Below are 13103 nucleotides of genomic sequence, written 5' to 3' on the forward strand. Positions count from 1 at the left end.
AGATAGGTCGCATTCCAGGTCAGTTATACCAGCATATACTTATTAATTAGTACTGAATTGCCATGTTAAGTTTTAGTGTTAGCCGTGTAAATTGTACAAGTGCATGCACATTCCAAATGAATATGAGCAACATAGGGTTAATTTATGCTTCTCTTTTTTATTGTAACTGCGCAGAAAACCAATGAATCTTGATGCCAAATATATTTTATATACACAATACACTTGCAGACAAAGGTACATTTTCCCACTGAATAATTAGATAAAGCGTCTCCAGTTTTCACACGAACATGTATGACCCACAAAAAGGAATGACTACTACAGTATAATCTTTTATCGTGAATCTATTCACAACGAACTCCATGAAGGATTTACATCCGTGTTAAGCAAGTTTATTTCATATAAAATAAGAGATCAAGGCATTAAACACATAAATTACGTACGAAAAATTTGCGATGAGCTTATCATTGTTTTTCAATTGCAGTCACAGCGTACCTCAGCCTCAAAATAGATTTCAAGTGTCATTTGCAGCATTTGAAATTACCTGGTGATGGCAGATGTGCAACGTTAGCTCGCTTACAATCGGGCCAAATCTAAACAAACATTTACTCTACCATGGACATTCACAAAAGGCAATCTGTTGGGGGAGGAGAATCTCTTCATGCAAGGTTGATCTGGTCAAGAATGCAAGGTCACACAGCGATTCATGTTTGTCGGTGCAGTCCCAAGGTCATGCTTTCGCTGGCTTGACGCACTCCAGACATTAAACTGCAATCCGGGCTCAACCCAAGTCTCTCTTTTTGTTCACTCTTTCTTCTTACTCCCGGCAGGACTGGCAGCTGTCACAGGGTGCCCGTTGTGTACCGCTCCCTCTGATGACTCTAACTTGTCGGTCTGTAGCTTGCGCAGATAATCGTGTGGACCTTTGCCCTGGAGGAAAACAAAGGGGCTATTAATTCCTTACCTTTAAGAGCCATTGTGCAAACTGCATGTCAATCCTCAAAAAAGCCTCAACAGCCAATATCACTTTCACCGCATGAAATATTCCAAAAATGTTTACATATCCAGATCTTTTGTGGATTCACTGCTGGATGAGGGACTCTCCACGCCCATGTGGGTCGTGGATGTAATTTTTCCAACACTTCACCATGATACTCAGTGCGGTGTTGGTGAAGGCGGGTAACATAGATGTTGGAACGTAGCAGTAGAGAACAAGGTGTTTTGCTGTACTGCCTCTCTTCTGCACAAAACATAGCCCCATTACCTGGCCCAATTTTATTGCAACGATACCGTCACCCATTTGTCATGAGAATGATCACAAGGTATCCATTCGGATCTCTTGCACAGACAGCGGTGTATCCACCCCATGTCAGAAGATGGCCCGTGGAAGGTAATATCAGGACTATTTCTGAGATCCTTTCAAGTGACCTTTTTCCCCACACCCTGACTCACAATATCCCAGTAGCTGCATCCTTTTCGTGCTTGTGCTACTTCAGAGATTCCCAACCTGTGGTACCTGTGGACCCCTGGGGGTACGCATAACAACTGTATGGGGGTACGTGAGACGAATCATGTGAGCTAAGGGCACGTTGGGGTTACTACTACTAAGCAGTCCTGCTCTGCACGTGTCCACCAGTAATTCTAAGGATATGCACTTATCTGTTGAAAGAAATTCAGTGAATCCGAGCACTTGTATGCCTCGACTTTCCACGCATTCTGTTAGTGCTCACTCATTTTTTAACAAATATACTAAACAAGCTTTTGATGCCCTTCATACAATCTCCACAGCCTGTCACACCCAGTGCACCGCAGCCTTCCAATCCTGTTTCACGTCACTGTTACTCCGATTAAACTGTACAGCAAGTTACTTGAAATGTTATGAAAGTACACGTTAAATTAAACATACGGAGTGAATTGTTATTCAGTCAGTAAGTATTAACTAAATGTCTTGGCTGTTAATTAAACGGATATATTCTTGAAAAAAATGTTAATTATATAATAATTTATTGGGGTATGCAGAAAATCGATAGGCCTGGTAGAGGTACATGGGCCACTGACAGGGCACGTATGGGATGCGTGGGAATTTTATAGGGCAGGGAGGAGGGTTCATCATCATCATCACCATGCACGGGCAGACAGCCCTTAGGGTGTCCACTGCGCACTTCCTAATTTGTTTCCACTTTCCTCCGTCTCGACGAAAGAAAGAAAAAGGCTGGGAACCAATGCGCTACCTCGAAAGCACTGGGGTGCTTGTAGGAGCCCGCCAAGCGGTCCCACAGCGTGAAGTACTGCCCATAGTTGCACTCGAAGTAGAGGTGGTGGTCGGTGTGGTGCGCCGAGCCGTTGATGACGTCCCGCAGGATATGCGGCACGCGGTAGTCGCCGTCATGGATCGACACCGTCCAGATGTTCACGAAGATGTAGAGGCCCAGGTAGACGCCCTTGTGCAGTGGGAAGAGGAAGGGGTAGATGTGGTAGGGCAGGCTCTGCATGAAGCCGTCGATGGGGTGGAAGGCATGGCTTCGCAAACGGCGTCGGCACCTTCCACTTGTGGTGCGGCTTGTGTAACGTCTGTCGAGGCGAGAGAGAGGCAGGAGAGGTTCCTTATCATTAACATGCTAATTATTATGATTGTTATTATTAGAGCTGGGCTATATCATTGTTATCATCTCTTAACTCTCGATTAATTGGATACAACCTAAAATAGTGGGGGGGGAGGCGGGGAAGTGTCACCTCCAATCCTACGTGTGCCGGTGGATGGGAGGCGATGGTTGGTGCTTGTTGGAGAAATATATTACTTAAATACAGACATCGAATACTGTAAAGTGAATGTTTTTATTTTTGTATTTCTTCTTTGGCACTTTTTCCCAGATTTAGTACAATTGTGCTATTGGTGTCATTGTCGTGAAATGAATACATTTCAATTCACTAATCCCTCAGCAAGCAGTGCACCACGTTGTGTCGGGCAATGGCCCAGGAAGATATCACACTACTTCTTAAGTCATTTAAAAATATATCTATGCAATGCAACCTAGAAGCACACCTGCTATACTCTACAAGTGATCATGGCATGCCAATCAAACTTGTTTTTGTCCCCCCCCCACCCCCGCTACAGCTGCATTAAGATGAATTAAGTGAAACGAAATAAGTTTGATATTTATTTTGTGCGGCTATAGGTGACAAGGTTGAGACTTTCAAACCTTGACACTCGATGACCCGTTTTAATCACGGCTGAAACCCAGATTAGAACTTGGGCTGAACGATTTATCGAGCTCAAATCGAAATGGTAATTTGAAAAAATGCGATTAGCAAATTGCAAAGGCTGCGATTTTTTGCGATTTGAAAAGTCCTCTTACTTTCTTATTGGAATTGTTTTATTTTTATTATAACTTTATTTATTTAACTTAACAATTGTTCTATGTTTGTTCTATTTCAATTAAAACATTTTAACTAATACATTTTGGAAGCAATTAATATATTTTAAGTTCTCATCCTTGCATTATAATATATAGAGCAGTTCATATTTTCATGGTATCATGTGGTAATGCTCCATCACACGTTTTAAATCTATTACACCGTGAATATTGAACTGAAGCTTGACTTTTAAAAATGTAATCGCAAATCAAATCGCAATCACAATTTGTCAGAAAAATCGCAATTAGATATTTTCCCAAAATCGTTCAGCCCTAATTAGAACCCAGGATCTCAGCTGTGCCAGCTTAAGTGTTCTAACATGGCATTAGCCTTACTCCCACCACGGGCTTCATTTCAGCTGGGTCAGTCTGGGTTAATAAATCCACAATTGGCAGGCACACCACGTTATCACAGTGTCACTCGCTATGGCTACAATGAACTTACCTAGTTTACTCCATTGGAACCTCCTTTGCCAGTAGCAAAATATGATAATTGTTTTTTTACCCTTTTATCTGACAACAAAACTGACACCTTTTTTTTAATACTTCAATGTGACAGTCCATTGTCAGAGTTGTGTTTTTTGTTTGCATTCCGACCGACGCAGGTATTGTGGTCAATGCAAACATGACTCCTTGTAAAAAAGGTTGTCAGTTTTGTTGCCAGATAAAAGGGTAAAAAACCAATTATCTTACCTAGCTTAGTCTGTCAGCGACTCACAAAAATCTGCAGTGAGGTTGTACTCCAGGCTGGTGACAGTGGACTTGCCTTGTAGATGGACTTGTGGTGGAGAATGCGGTGTATCCAGTATATGGCCATGTCGGTGAAAAACAGGAACGACATCATGCTGAACAGCACACCCAGCAATCCTGGGATCCAGGGAAAAACACGCAATATGTTTAATGCATTCCAAGCAAGGTTTAAAGTATTGATGCATTAGCTCTGTCTATCTGTTCATAGCAAGGGGAGAAAGGGGCACAATATTGCTCATGAAGACGATCCAATGTGAATGAAATTGAAGTATAAAGTTGTGTTGCTATTAGGGACTTGGCCTGTAAAAAAAACTTGCTGTCCCCACTCTCATGGACTTCGTGAAAAAGAGCTTTATAGCTCATCGGATTCCTCCAGTCTAAATAAAGAAAACTTCTCATTTTGACATTGATCAAAGGGTTTGCAAAAACTTAGCGGTAAAAAAAAAACAGCGCTAAATGGCGATAACATCGTGAACCCATGCGTGCATCTTGCCTCCCCATCATAACATCATTACGTCATCTTGTGATACCACACATAGTGTAACATCTCCTTGTGCTGGTCGGAAGGTAACGTTATTGAATTACTTACAAGGACAAAAGCACTTAGGAAAGTGTGATATAATCCATGCATATGCATGATTTTTTTCGTCTACATTTTCTACGCGAATTATAATCCAATGCACAATTGGCATCGTGACAGGAGATGAAGCAACACCTGCTCAGGAATTCTCGCAGCTCCCAAAGCACTCCCCTGTGTCAGAACAGCCCACGGAACAACTTTCTGACGTCACTTCAGCAGGACTCTTTGTCCTCGCTACCATACAAACAATCACTGCTGGATGAGGGACTCTCCAAGCCACATGGGTAATTGTTTGTCAAACATCAAATATTTTTCCCTCCAAACTTAAATATTTACACCATTGGAACCTCCTTTGCCAGTAGCAAAACATGATAATTGTTTTTTTTACCCTTTTATCTGGCAACAAAACTGACACCCCAAGCTCTCATACTCTGATGGTGCATTGTCTTTGAGTTGTGCGCCTTTTGGCGTCATCTAGTCCAACACCATGTGAGACTAGGCTCTAAGAAAAGCTGTCTCGGGTGTGAACCAATCAATTTCAAGGACAGTGCATACATTATCAGAGTTGCGTTTTTTGTTTGCATTCCGACCGCAGGTATTGTGGTCAATGCAAACATGACTCCTTGTAAAAAAAGCTGTCAGTTTTGTTGCCAGATAAAAGGGTAAAAAAAACAATTATCAAACTTAAATATGTCAAAAGTAAAAAACCAAATTGTATTCGATGGGCTTTTTTGTGAAGTCATTGCTGATAAGGCAAAGACCATCAACTCACTATACCAGAGAACCCAGTTGATTAAATGGGCAGCTAAAACTTGGAATGAAACTCAGGTTCTCAGCGATCCCGGCTCAGTGCTCCAATACGGTAGTAGTGACGCGAGCCAATTTGTCATCTCTTTCTTGCCTAAACAAAACTTGCTTTGCGCAGGCATCAGTTCCCAGCTGCCGGTGGTAGTCAATACTGACCAGCCAATGTTATTTATTAGCTCTGTCACTTGCGCATTCGAGCTAATCGCTCGTGCATGCCACGTTCACCACAAGGGAAATCAGTTCCTGAAGAAGCTTCCAGCAGGGGGAGTGAAACGTCGAACGTCGGAGAGCTGCCGTATGCGATATAATTTTGTGGGTGCACGTGGATGGGCGGATGTACCGAAAGCTGAATTGTCGAGGCTGTCGTAGAGTCGGCTGTAACCTCTGACCTCCAATAAGAACAGCGCGACCGTAGGGATGCTGATCCAAGGCATAGACTGTACTGCGTACTTGATCTCCTTGCGCACCTGGTTCTGTAGAGAGATAGCCGATTGAAGGGAGACCACAACTCTAAAGACAAAGCTCTTTTCACGTATACTCACACCTCAGTTGTGCATTTTGGGCGGTCAAACAAGAGTTCGAAACTTAATTTTACCTCAATTTTCCAATTGTGTTACCATTATCATGTAATGAGATGGATAATCCCTTGGGATCTCTCAAAGAACAGTTACAGAATGGTCCACAGAAGCAGATTTTATAGAGCTGCCTCTGAGACCCCTTCTCGTGAACTCTGGTCCACATGGCAAGGGCCAACACTTTCCCACCTGCCTTGCCAGTGAGAGTAATTTTCATTACATGATGGTGAAAATTAAATTTTTAATACTCAAGAGTTGAAATTCACCCAAGTTAAGTGCCCTGATGTGCCCGCACCTCCAGAAACTGCGGGTGGCTCATGAGCTTGTGATCGAAGACGAGGTAGTAGCTGAGCGTGGCGAAGATTAAGTAGATGGCGACGCCGCCCAAGTTGGTGACGAGGAGGAGGCTCAGGGTCTGGCGCACGGGGTCGTCCTCTGCCCACCACGCCGGGTACACGTACGGCGTGAGCACCCGCGAGTCGGCGTACTGCAGCACGATGTCCATGGTGGCTGCACTGCAAAGGGAATCCAGTCGGAAATGTCTGGGAGCCATCCCGCCAAAGGCGCCCGGATGATGACAGCAAGGCAGAGCTTGTGTGTTCGGTGTGGTGCAATGGTTCTAATCAGGGCTATTAATACAATTATCTATAAAGTGATAATCGTTTTTGGACTCGGATTATATATTCCAAAGTCAGTCATGAATCGATAATAAAATCTAATGAAATTGTGTTCACGAACGTGCCGATTGGCACGCACAAAGGATCAAACTGCATGGTGATCAGTCATTGAGTGGTATGTTCCAACACACACATACACACAGGGCTGAAATTTAAAATGTTAAAGACATTTTGATCGATAATTGGGTTTTTACCCTTTTATCTGGCAACAAAACTGACGCCTTTTTTACGAGGAGTCATGTTTGCATAGACCACAATACCTGCAGTCATAATGCAAACAAAAAACACAACTCTGATAATGTATGCACTGTCCTTGAAGTTGATTGGTCCACACCCGAGACAGCTTTCCTTTGAGCCTAGTCTCAACATGGGTTGGACCAGATGACGCCAAACGGCGCACAACTCAAAGACAATGCACCATCAGAGTATGAGAGCTCGGGGTAAGCATTTACACCATTGGTACCTCATTTGCCAGTAAAAAATATGATAATTGACATTTTGATCGTCATCATCAGCCATGATTAATTCACATCGGGATGAAGGCCTCCCCAAGCCGTCACCATGTGCTCGGTCCTTCGATGCAACAATCCACCCAGCACCCACACGAGCTGCTTCCATTTCTCCGTCTCTGTGGCAGACGTACTTTTGGGCGTGATTCCTCCTTTGGACGCTAGCTAGTCTGTTGACCACTGCCTATTATCTTCATCTAGCAATGCGCCCTGCCCAAGCCCACTTACTTTGCTGAACAGTTTAAATGATGTCACTAACTTGGGTATATCCATGCATTCAGCTTTTCTTCCACCGTCTTAGTTAATGATCCATATGTCAAAGCAGGGAATATCAACCGATTATAAAGGGTTTTCTATCGACACGTTGGTATATTTATTTTCATTATCAATTTAATTTCTCCCAAAAGCACCCCAACCGGCTCTTGTCCGTCTCTCATAATGCTGATTCCAGGTCCACCTTCAACAGCTGTCCAAGGCACAGGTAATACATAATTATCAAGGCAACATATCTCCTTCAATACACATAAAACAGCAAACTATTCCGCTGGCTTGCTCGCAAGCCTGACTGCTGATAAGGCAATGAACGTCGAGACCGGTCCAAAGTTTGCTTTCGACCAATGGTTACTGACATTATGCACTCCCAAGATAGCCTTGCAGGTTGATACAAAGTATTTAAAATAGATACTTTTCTATTTCCTTGAGATTTATATATGAAAGAGACATCTGATTATTTATTATGTTATTTGTAACTCTCCAGGAGGACGTTTTACGATCACTTTGTGCTGGATTAAAGTACTTTTTTGTAGGTGCTTTAAAATCGTGTCCCTCAGATGTGTCCACTTATTATAAATGAAATTTGCTTATCCTGGGGCCCAATTTTGAGCCACGTTTATACCTTTAAAAACAAGTAAATTAGTGATGCTGCTGCTGCTGAGTTGGCAGTGATGCACACGCACAGGTAACAAAATAAACTCAACATTGGTCAATAACACCCTGGGCCTTCCAAGAACAAAAATATGATCGGCGACGTTTCGGGCAATGGCCCTTCTTAGCACAAACACAATTGAGATTCGAGTTTATTACTAAGTATTTCGATATGTCAGGGATTAAACGAACACAAGAACACACTATATACATGTACTAAACATAAACAATGTACATTATTTTTTTTACCCGATGTGGTGTCATAATTATCATGTGAATAAGGGACATTTCCCGAAACGTCACCTATTTATATTTTCTCCTTTTAGTGTCACAGTGTTCCTGACCAATTTGTTGAGTTTTTGTCAATTACAGTTGTGCACCAACTGCCAATGCAGCAGCAGCAGCATAACAGAGTGAAATGTGTTTCTTTAGAATAGAAAATAATTGTACAGTAATTGTAAATTGAGCACTAAAGCAGTGCATCGCCCTGTGTTTGGGAACAGTCTGGGAGGATCTTCTTGGTTCTTTCGGTAAAGTCACGTAGAAGGGAAATAATACAAATAATAAAAATAAAACATAATAAAATGTTTATTTTTTTAAATTTTTAAATTTCCCTTCTACGAGACTTTACCGAAAGAACCAATAAGATGAATCCCTGCAGTCACGAAAGCTTTACATCGAAGTCTGGGAGGAGATATCAATAACTGCTTTAGAACTCAGTTTAAGTCATCTCAAATCCACACAATGAGTTAGCACTTTCCCAAAGTACGCACGAGACAATCCACAACACAGGCAGTACAGATACAGTGCACAACACAGGCAGTACAGATACAGTGCACAACACAGGCAGTACAGATACAGTGCACAACACAGGCAGTACAGAGACAGTGCACAACACAGGCAGTACAGATACAGTCCACAGCACAGGCAGTACAGATACAGTGCACAACACAGGCAGTACAGATACAGTGCACAACACAGGCAGTACAGAGACAGTCCACAACACAGGCAGTACAGATACAGTGCACAGCACAGACAGTACAGAGGAGATAGTCCACAATACAGACAGTACAGAGACAGTCCACAGCACAGGCAGTACAGAGACAGTCCACAGTACAGGCAGTACAGAGACAGTCCACAGCACAGGCAGTACAGAGACAGTACACAGCACAGGCAGTACAGAGACAGTCCACAACACAGGCAGTACAGAGACAGTCCACAGCACAGGCAGTACAGATGAGATAGTCCACAATACAGACAGTACAGAGACAGTCCACAGCACAGGCAGTACAGAGACAGTACACAACACAGACAGTACAGAGACAGTCCACAGCACAGGCAGTACAGAGGAGATAATCCACAGCACAGGCAGTACACAGGAGATAATCCACAGCACAGGCAGTACACAGGAGATAATCCACAGCACAGGCAGTACACAGGAGATAATCCACAGCACAGGCAGTACACAGGAGATAATCCACAGCACAGGCAGTACAGAGGAGATAATCCACAGAACAGGCAGTACACAGGAGATAATCCACAGCACAGGCAGTACACAGGAGATAATCCACAGCACAGGCAGTACACAGGAGATAATCCACAGCACAGGCAGTACAGAGGAGATAATCCACAGCACAGGCAGTACAGAGGAGATAATCCACAGCACAGGCAGTACACAGGAGATAGTCCACAGCACAGGCAGTACAGAGGAGATAATCCACAACACAGGCAGTACACAGGAGACAGTCCACAGCACAGACAGTACACAGGAGACAGTCCACAACACAGACAGTACACAGGAGACAGTGCACAGCACAGTGCACACGAGGAAGTCTAAACTACACCCGCAATAACGCCGTGACAACAATGTACGCACAACAAGAGTACTGGAGCAGAGCAACACGATCTCGAATGTCGCCGTGTATTTAAGGTTAGATACAGTACAGATGTGCATCAGCACTACTGTAATATAAATGTAGTTTAGACACCATCGCACATACGCACATGTGTGTGTGTGTGACATGCACATGTGTGCGTGTGACATGTGCACGTGTGTGTGTGTGACATGCACATGTGTGTGTGTGTGATATGCATGTGTGTGTGTGACATGCACACGTGTGTGCGTGAACTCTTACCTGAGAAGCCCCACAAGGGGTTCCTACCGATACCGTCCGCCTCTGCTTGCGCTCAAGGAGGCTGTCGGTGATGGCAGTGGTGGTGGTGATGATGCTGTGGGTGACTTGGTGGTGGTGATGTTGAGAGTTAATTGGTGGTGGTGTTGTTGAGATTGGTCGTGATGTGAAGAGTGACTTGGTGGTGGTGATGTTGGAAGTTAATTGGTGGTGATGATGCTGTGGGTGACTTGGTGGTGGTGATGTTGAGGTTGACTTGGTGATGTTGATGTAGAGAGTGACTTGGTGGTGATGATGTTGTAGAGAGTGACTTGGTGGTGATGGTGATGTAGAGAGTTAAGTGGTGGTGATGTAGAGAGTTAATTGGTGGTGATGTAGAGAGTTAATTGGTGGTGGTGATGCTGTGGGTGACTTGGTGATGTTGATGCTGTGGGTGACTTGGTGATGGTGATGTAGAGAGTGACTTGGTGGTGATGTAGAGAGTTAATTGGTGGTGATGGTGATGTAGAGAGTTAATTGGTGGTGGTGATGCTGTGGGTGACTTGGTGATGTTGATGCTGTGGGTGACTTGGTGATGGTGATGTAGAGAGTGACTTGGTGGTGATGTAGAGAGTTAATTGGTGGTGATGGTGATGTAGAGAGTGACTTGGTGGTGATGTAGAGAGTTAATTGGTGGTGATGGTGATGTAGAGAGTTAATTGGTGGTGGTGATGTTGGGAGCGGCGTTGGTTGTGGGCATTGGTGGTGGAGGGTTGTGGGCTGCCCGTCTCGCGTCACACGCCACCGCAGGCAGAGCTCCCCATTGGCTGAGCCGCTCTCCTGACCGCCCCCGCGTCACGGTGACGCCACCACCATCCGCCAATCACCGGCGACTCTCACGGCCCCGGAAGACGAAGGGGCGGAGCCACTGTGGCCATGAGATGTTGACTCCCTCGCCACGTGCACAGGAGGTCGTGCGCTCCATCACGACCTTGACGCCTGCTGAATATTTGGAGTTTGCCTTTCTCTCTGTCAGTGGTCGCGTTGATTTTTCTCCAGGTCTTTTAGTTTTTGCCTCCACATATGTCCACATAACAATTCGTTGCTATATCGTATGTGATAGCCATGTGGCTTCTGATAAAGAGCTATATAGCTCAGTGGGCCTTACGTGGTAAAATACAAAAAAAAATGTTTGTCGGGGGAGAAGGGGCTGTTTGCGAGTATCTATTAAGGCCGCACCTCCGATGAGCGTGGTTGGCTACATAGGGTGCAAAAGAAGTTCAACATACAAGCCCCCCCCCCACCGCACACGACTCTAAAGGGGCGGTAGGTGGTGGTGGTGGTGGCTCTGTTGCATCCCGTGTCGTTCCCGCACTGTGCAGGCAGCGAGGCTTGGTGGATCACGCAGGATAATGACATTTCACTGTCCCGCGGGTCGGGGGGACAAGCGTCGTGAAGATGCCAAATACCCTCTGGGTCTGCCAGGAGGATGCGATGCAGCAACGATGTGGACCGACATCATCTGTCGCTTCTGTATGGGATGAAAGCAAAAATTTGCACCACACTGCACGGAAAGTCAACAGTGGAAATCCATCCAATTTACTCCAAAATGTATAAACGCTCATTAAATGGCCGAAGACATCTTCATATATAGAGGACTGCAGAGCTCGCAGCTTCCTCGGCGATTGTGAGATGCAGTTTGCATAAACGACAATTATATTCAGATTTAAAGCGTTCGTGACTGCAGGGATTCATATTCTTGCTTCTTTCGGTAAAGTCACGTAGAAGGGAAATAATAAAATAATATTAATATATCTAAAAATATAATTGTTTTATATTTATATTATTTTGTTATTTCCCTTCTACGTGACTTTGCCGAAAGAACCAAGTATATAAACGACAATTATTTAGACACTGTTAGTATTTTCAACACGCAGCAGCACCACGCCCGACCGCCTTTGTCTCCCCGGTTCTGATGTTGATGCAAATCATCAATCACTAAACAACCTCATAGGCTGCAGAGGCAAGTGCTGTCAGGGAGCATCTATTGAGGCAATCATGGTACACAAATAACTGAAAAGTAGTACAATTCCCGCTCGCCTTTGTCTTCCCAGTACTGGCGAGTATACAAACTGCACCCCAGGTACTCATGTATGGCAAAGTCGACCTAGGGAAGACACAGGGCAGGTTAAGATATCACTCACCACCAGGTCTAAAAATTTAAAATAATATTTTCCAGCCCCACCACCCCCGAAACTCACAACTGCCTGGACCCAACCCAACAACAGCGGGGAAATACTCAGCGCCCTGAGAACGATTGTTTAAGGGCGCTTAATGCATTTAAATTATTATTATTATTGTTTCCCAAATGTCAGTCCCAAACAGCTACAAATGAATTAAGTCCTTCCTCGCCACTGATGTGCATGACCAGGAACTGAAGCTAGGACGCTGGGGTTAAATCATCATCATCAATCACGCTCGGTGCTCATTTAAAGCCGATGCTCTCTAAGGTAGGTCTTGAAGGACACGTGTCCCCCTAATGGACAGCAATTCCCGGCACAATGCGCACGAGCAGAGTGTGCTCCATCGCTTTGGTATGCCCGTCGATAGCAGCGTTAAGTCTATCCTCTCTGCATTTTCCATTCCAAAAATTCGTCCTGCCATCAGCGTGCCAGCGTCGAATGTGCTCGCTGGAGCAAGAACCTCCAGCGCGATGAGCTTGGTCGTGAATAACAATGCCACGTGCTTGTGAAAGCGTGG

General features: G+C 44.5%; 1 protein-coding gene across 1 annotated transcript; it reads right to left on the reverse strand.

Moving 5' to 3' along the window:
* Positions 1 to 137: 137 nt before the first annotated feature.
* Positions 138 to 11145, reverse strand: SC5D (sterol-C5-desaturase). The gene is given in 7 exon segments (XM_061551036.1): positions 138 to 927; positions 2229 to 2519; positions 2521 to 2568; positions 4177 to 4277; positions 5888 to 6020; positions 6418 to 6637; positions 10368 to 11145. Coding segments are annotated over 6 exon segments (909 nt in total). The 5' UTR covers positions 6628 to 6637; positions 10368 to 11145; the 3' UTR covers positions 138 to 801.
* Positions 11146 to 13103: the final 1958 nt, after the last annotated feature.

This window comes from Lethenteron reissneri, chromosome 13, assembly GCF_015708825.2.
Source record: "Lethenteron reissneri isolate LAM-NWPU_2019-01 chromosome 13, ASM1570882v1, whole genome shotgun sequence".
Lineage (NCBI taxonomy): Eukaryota > Metazoa > Chordata > Hyperoartia > Petromyzontiformes > Petromyzontidae > Lethenteron > Lethenteron reissneri.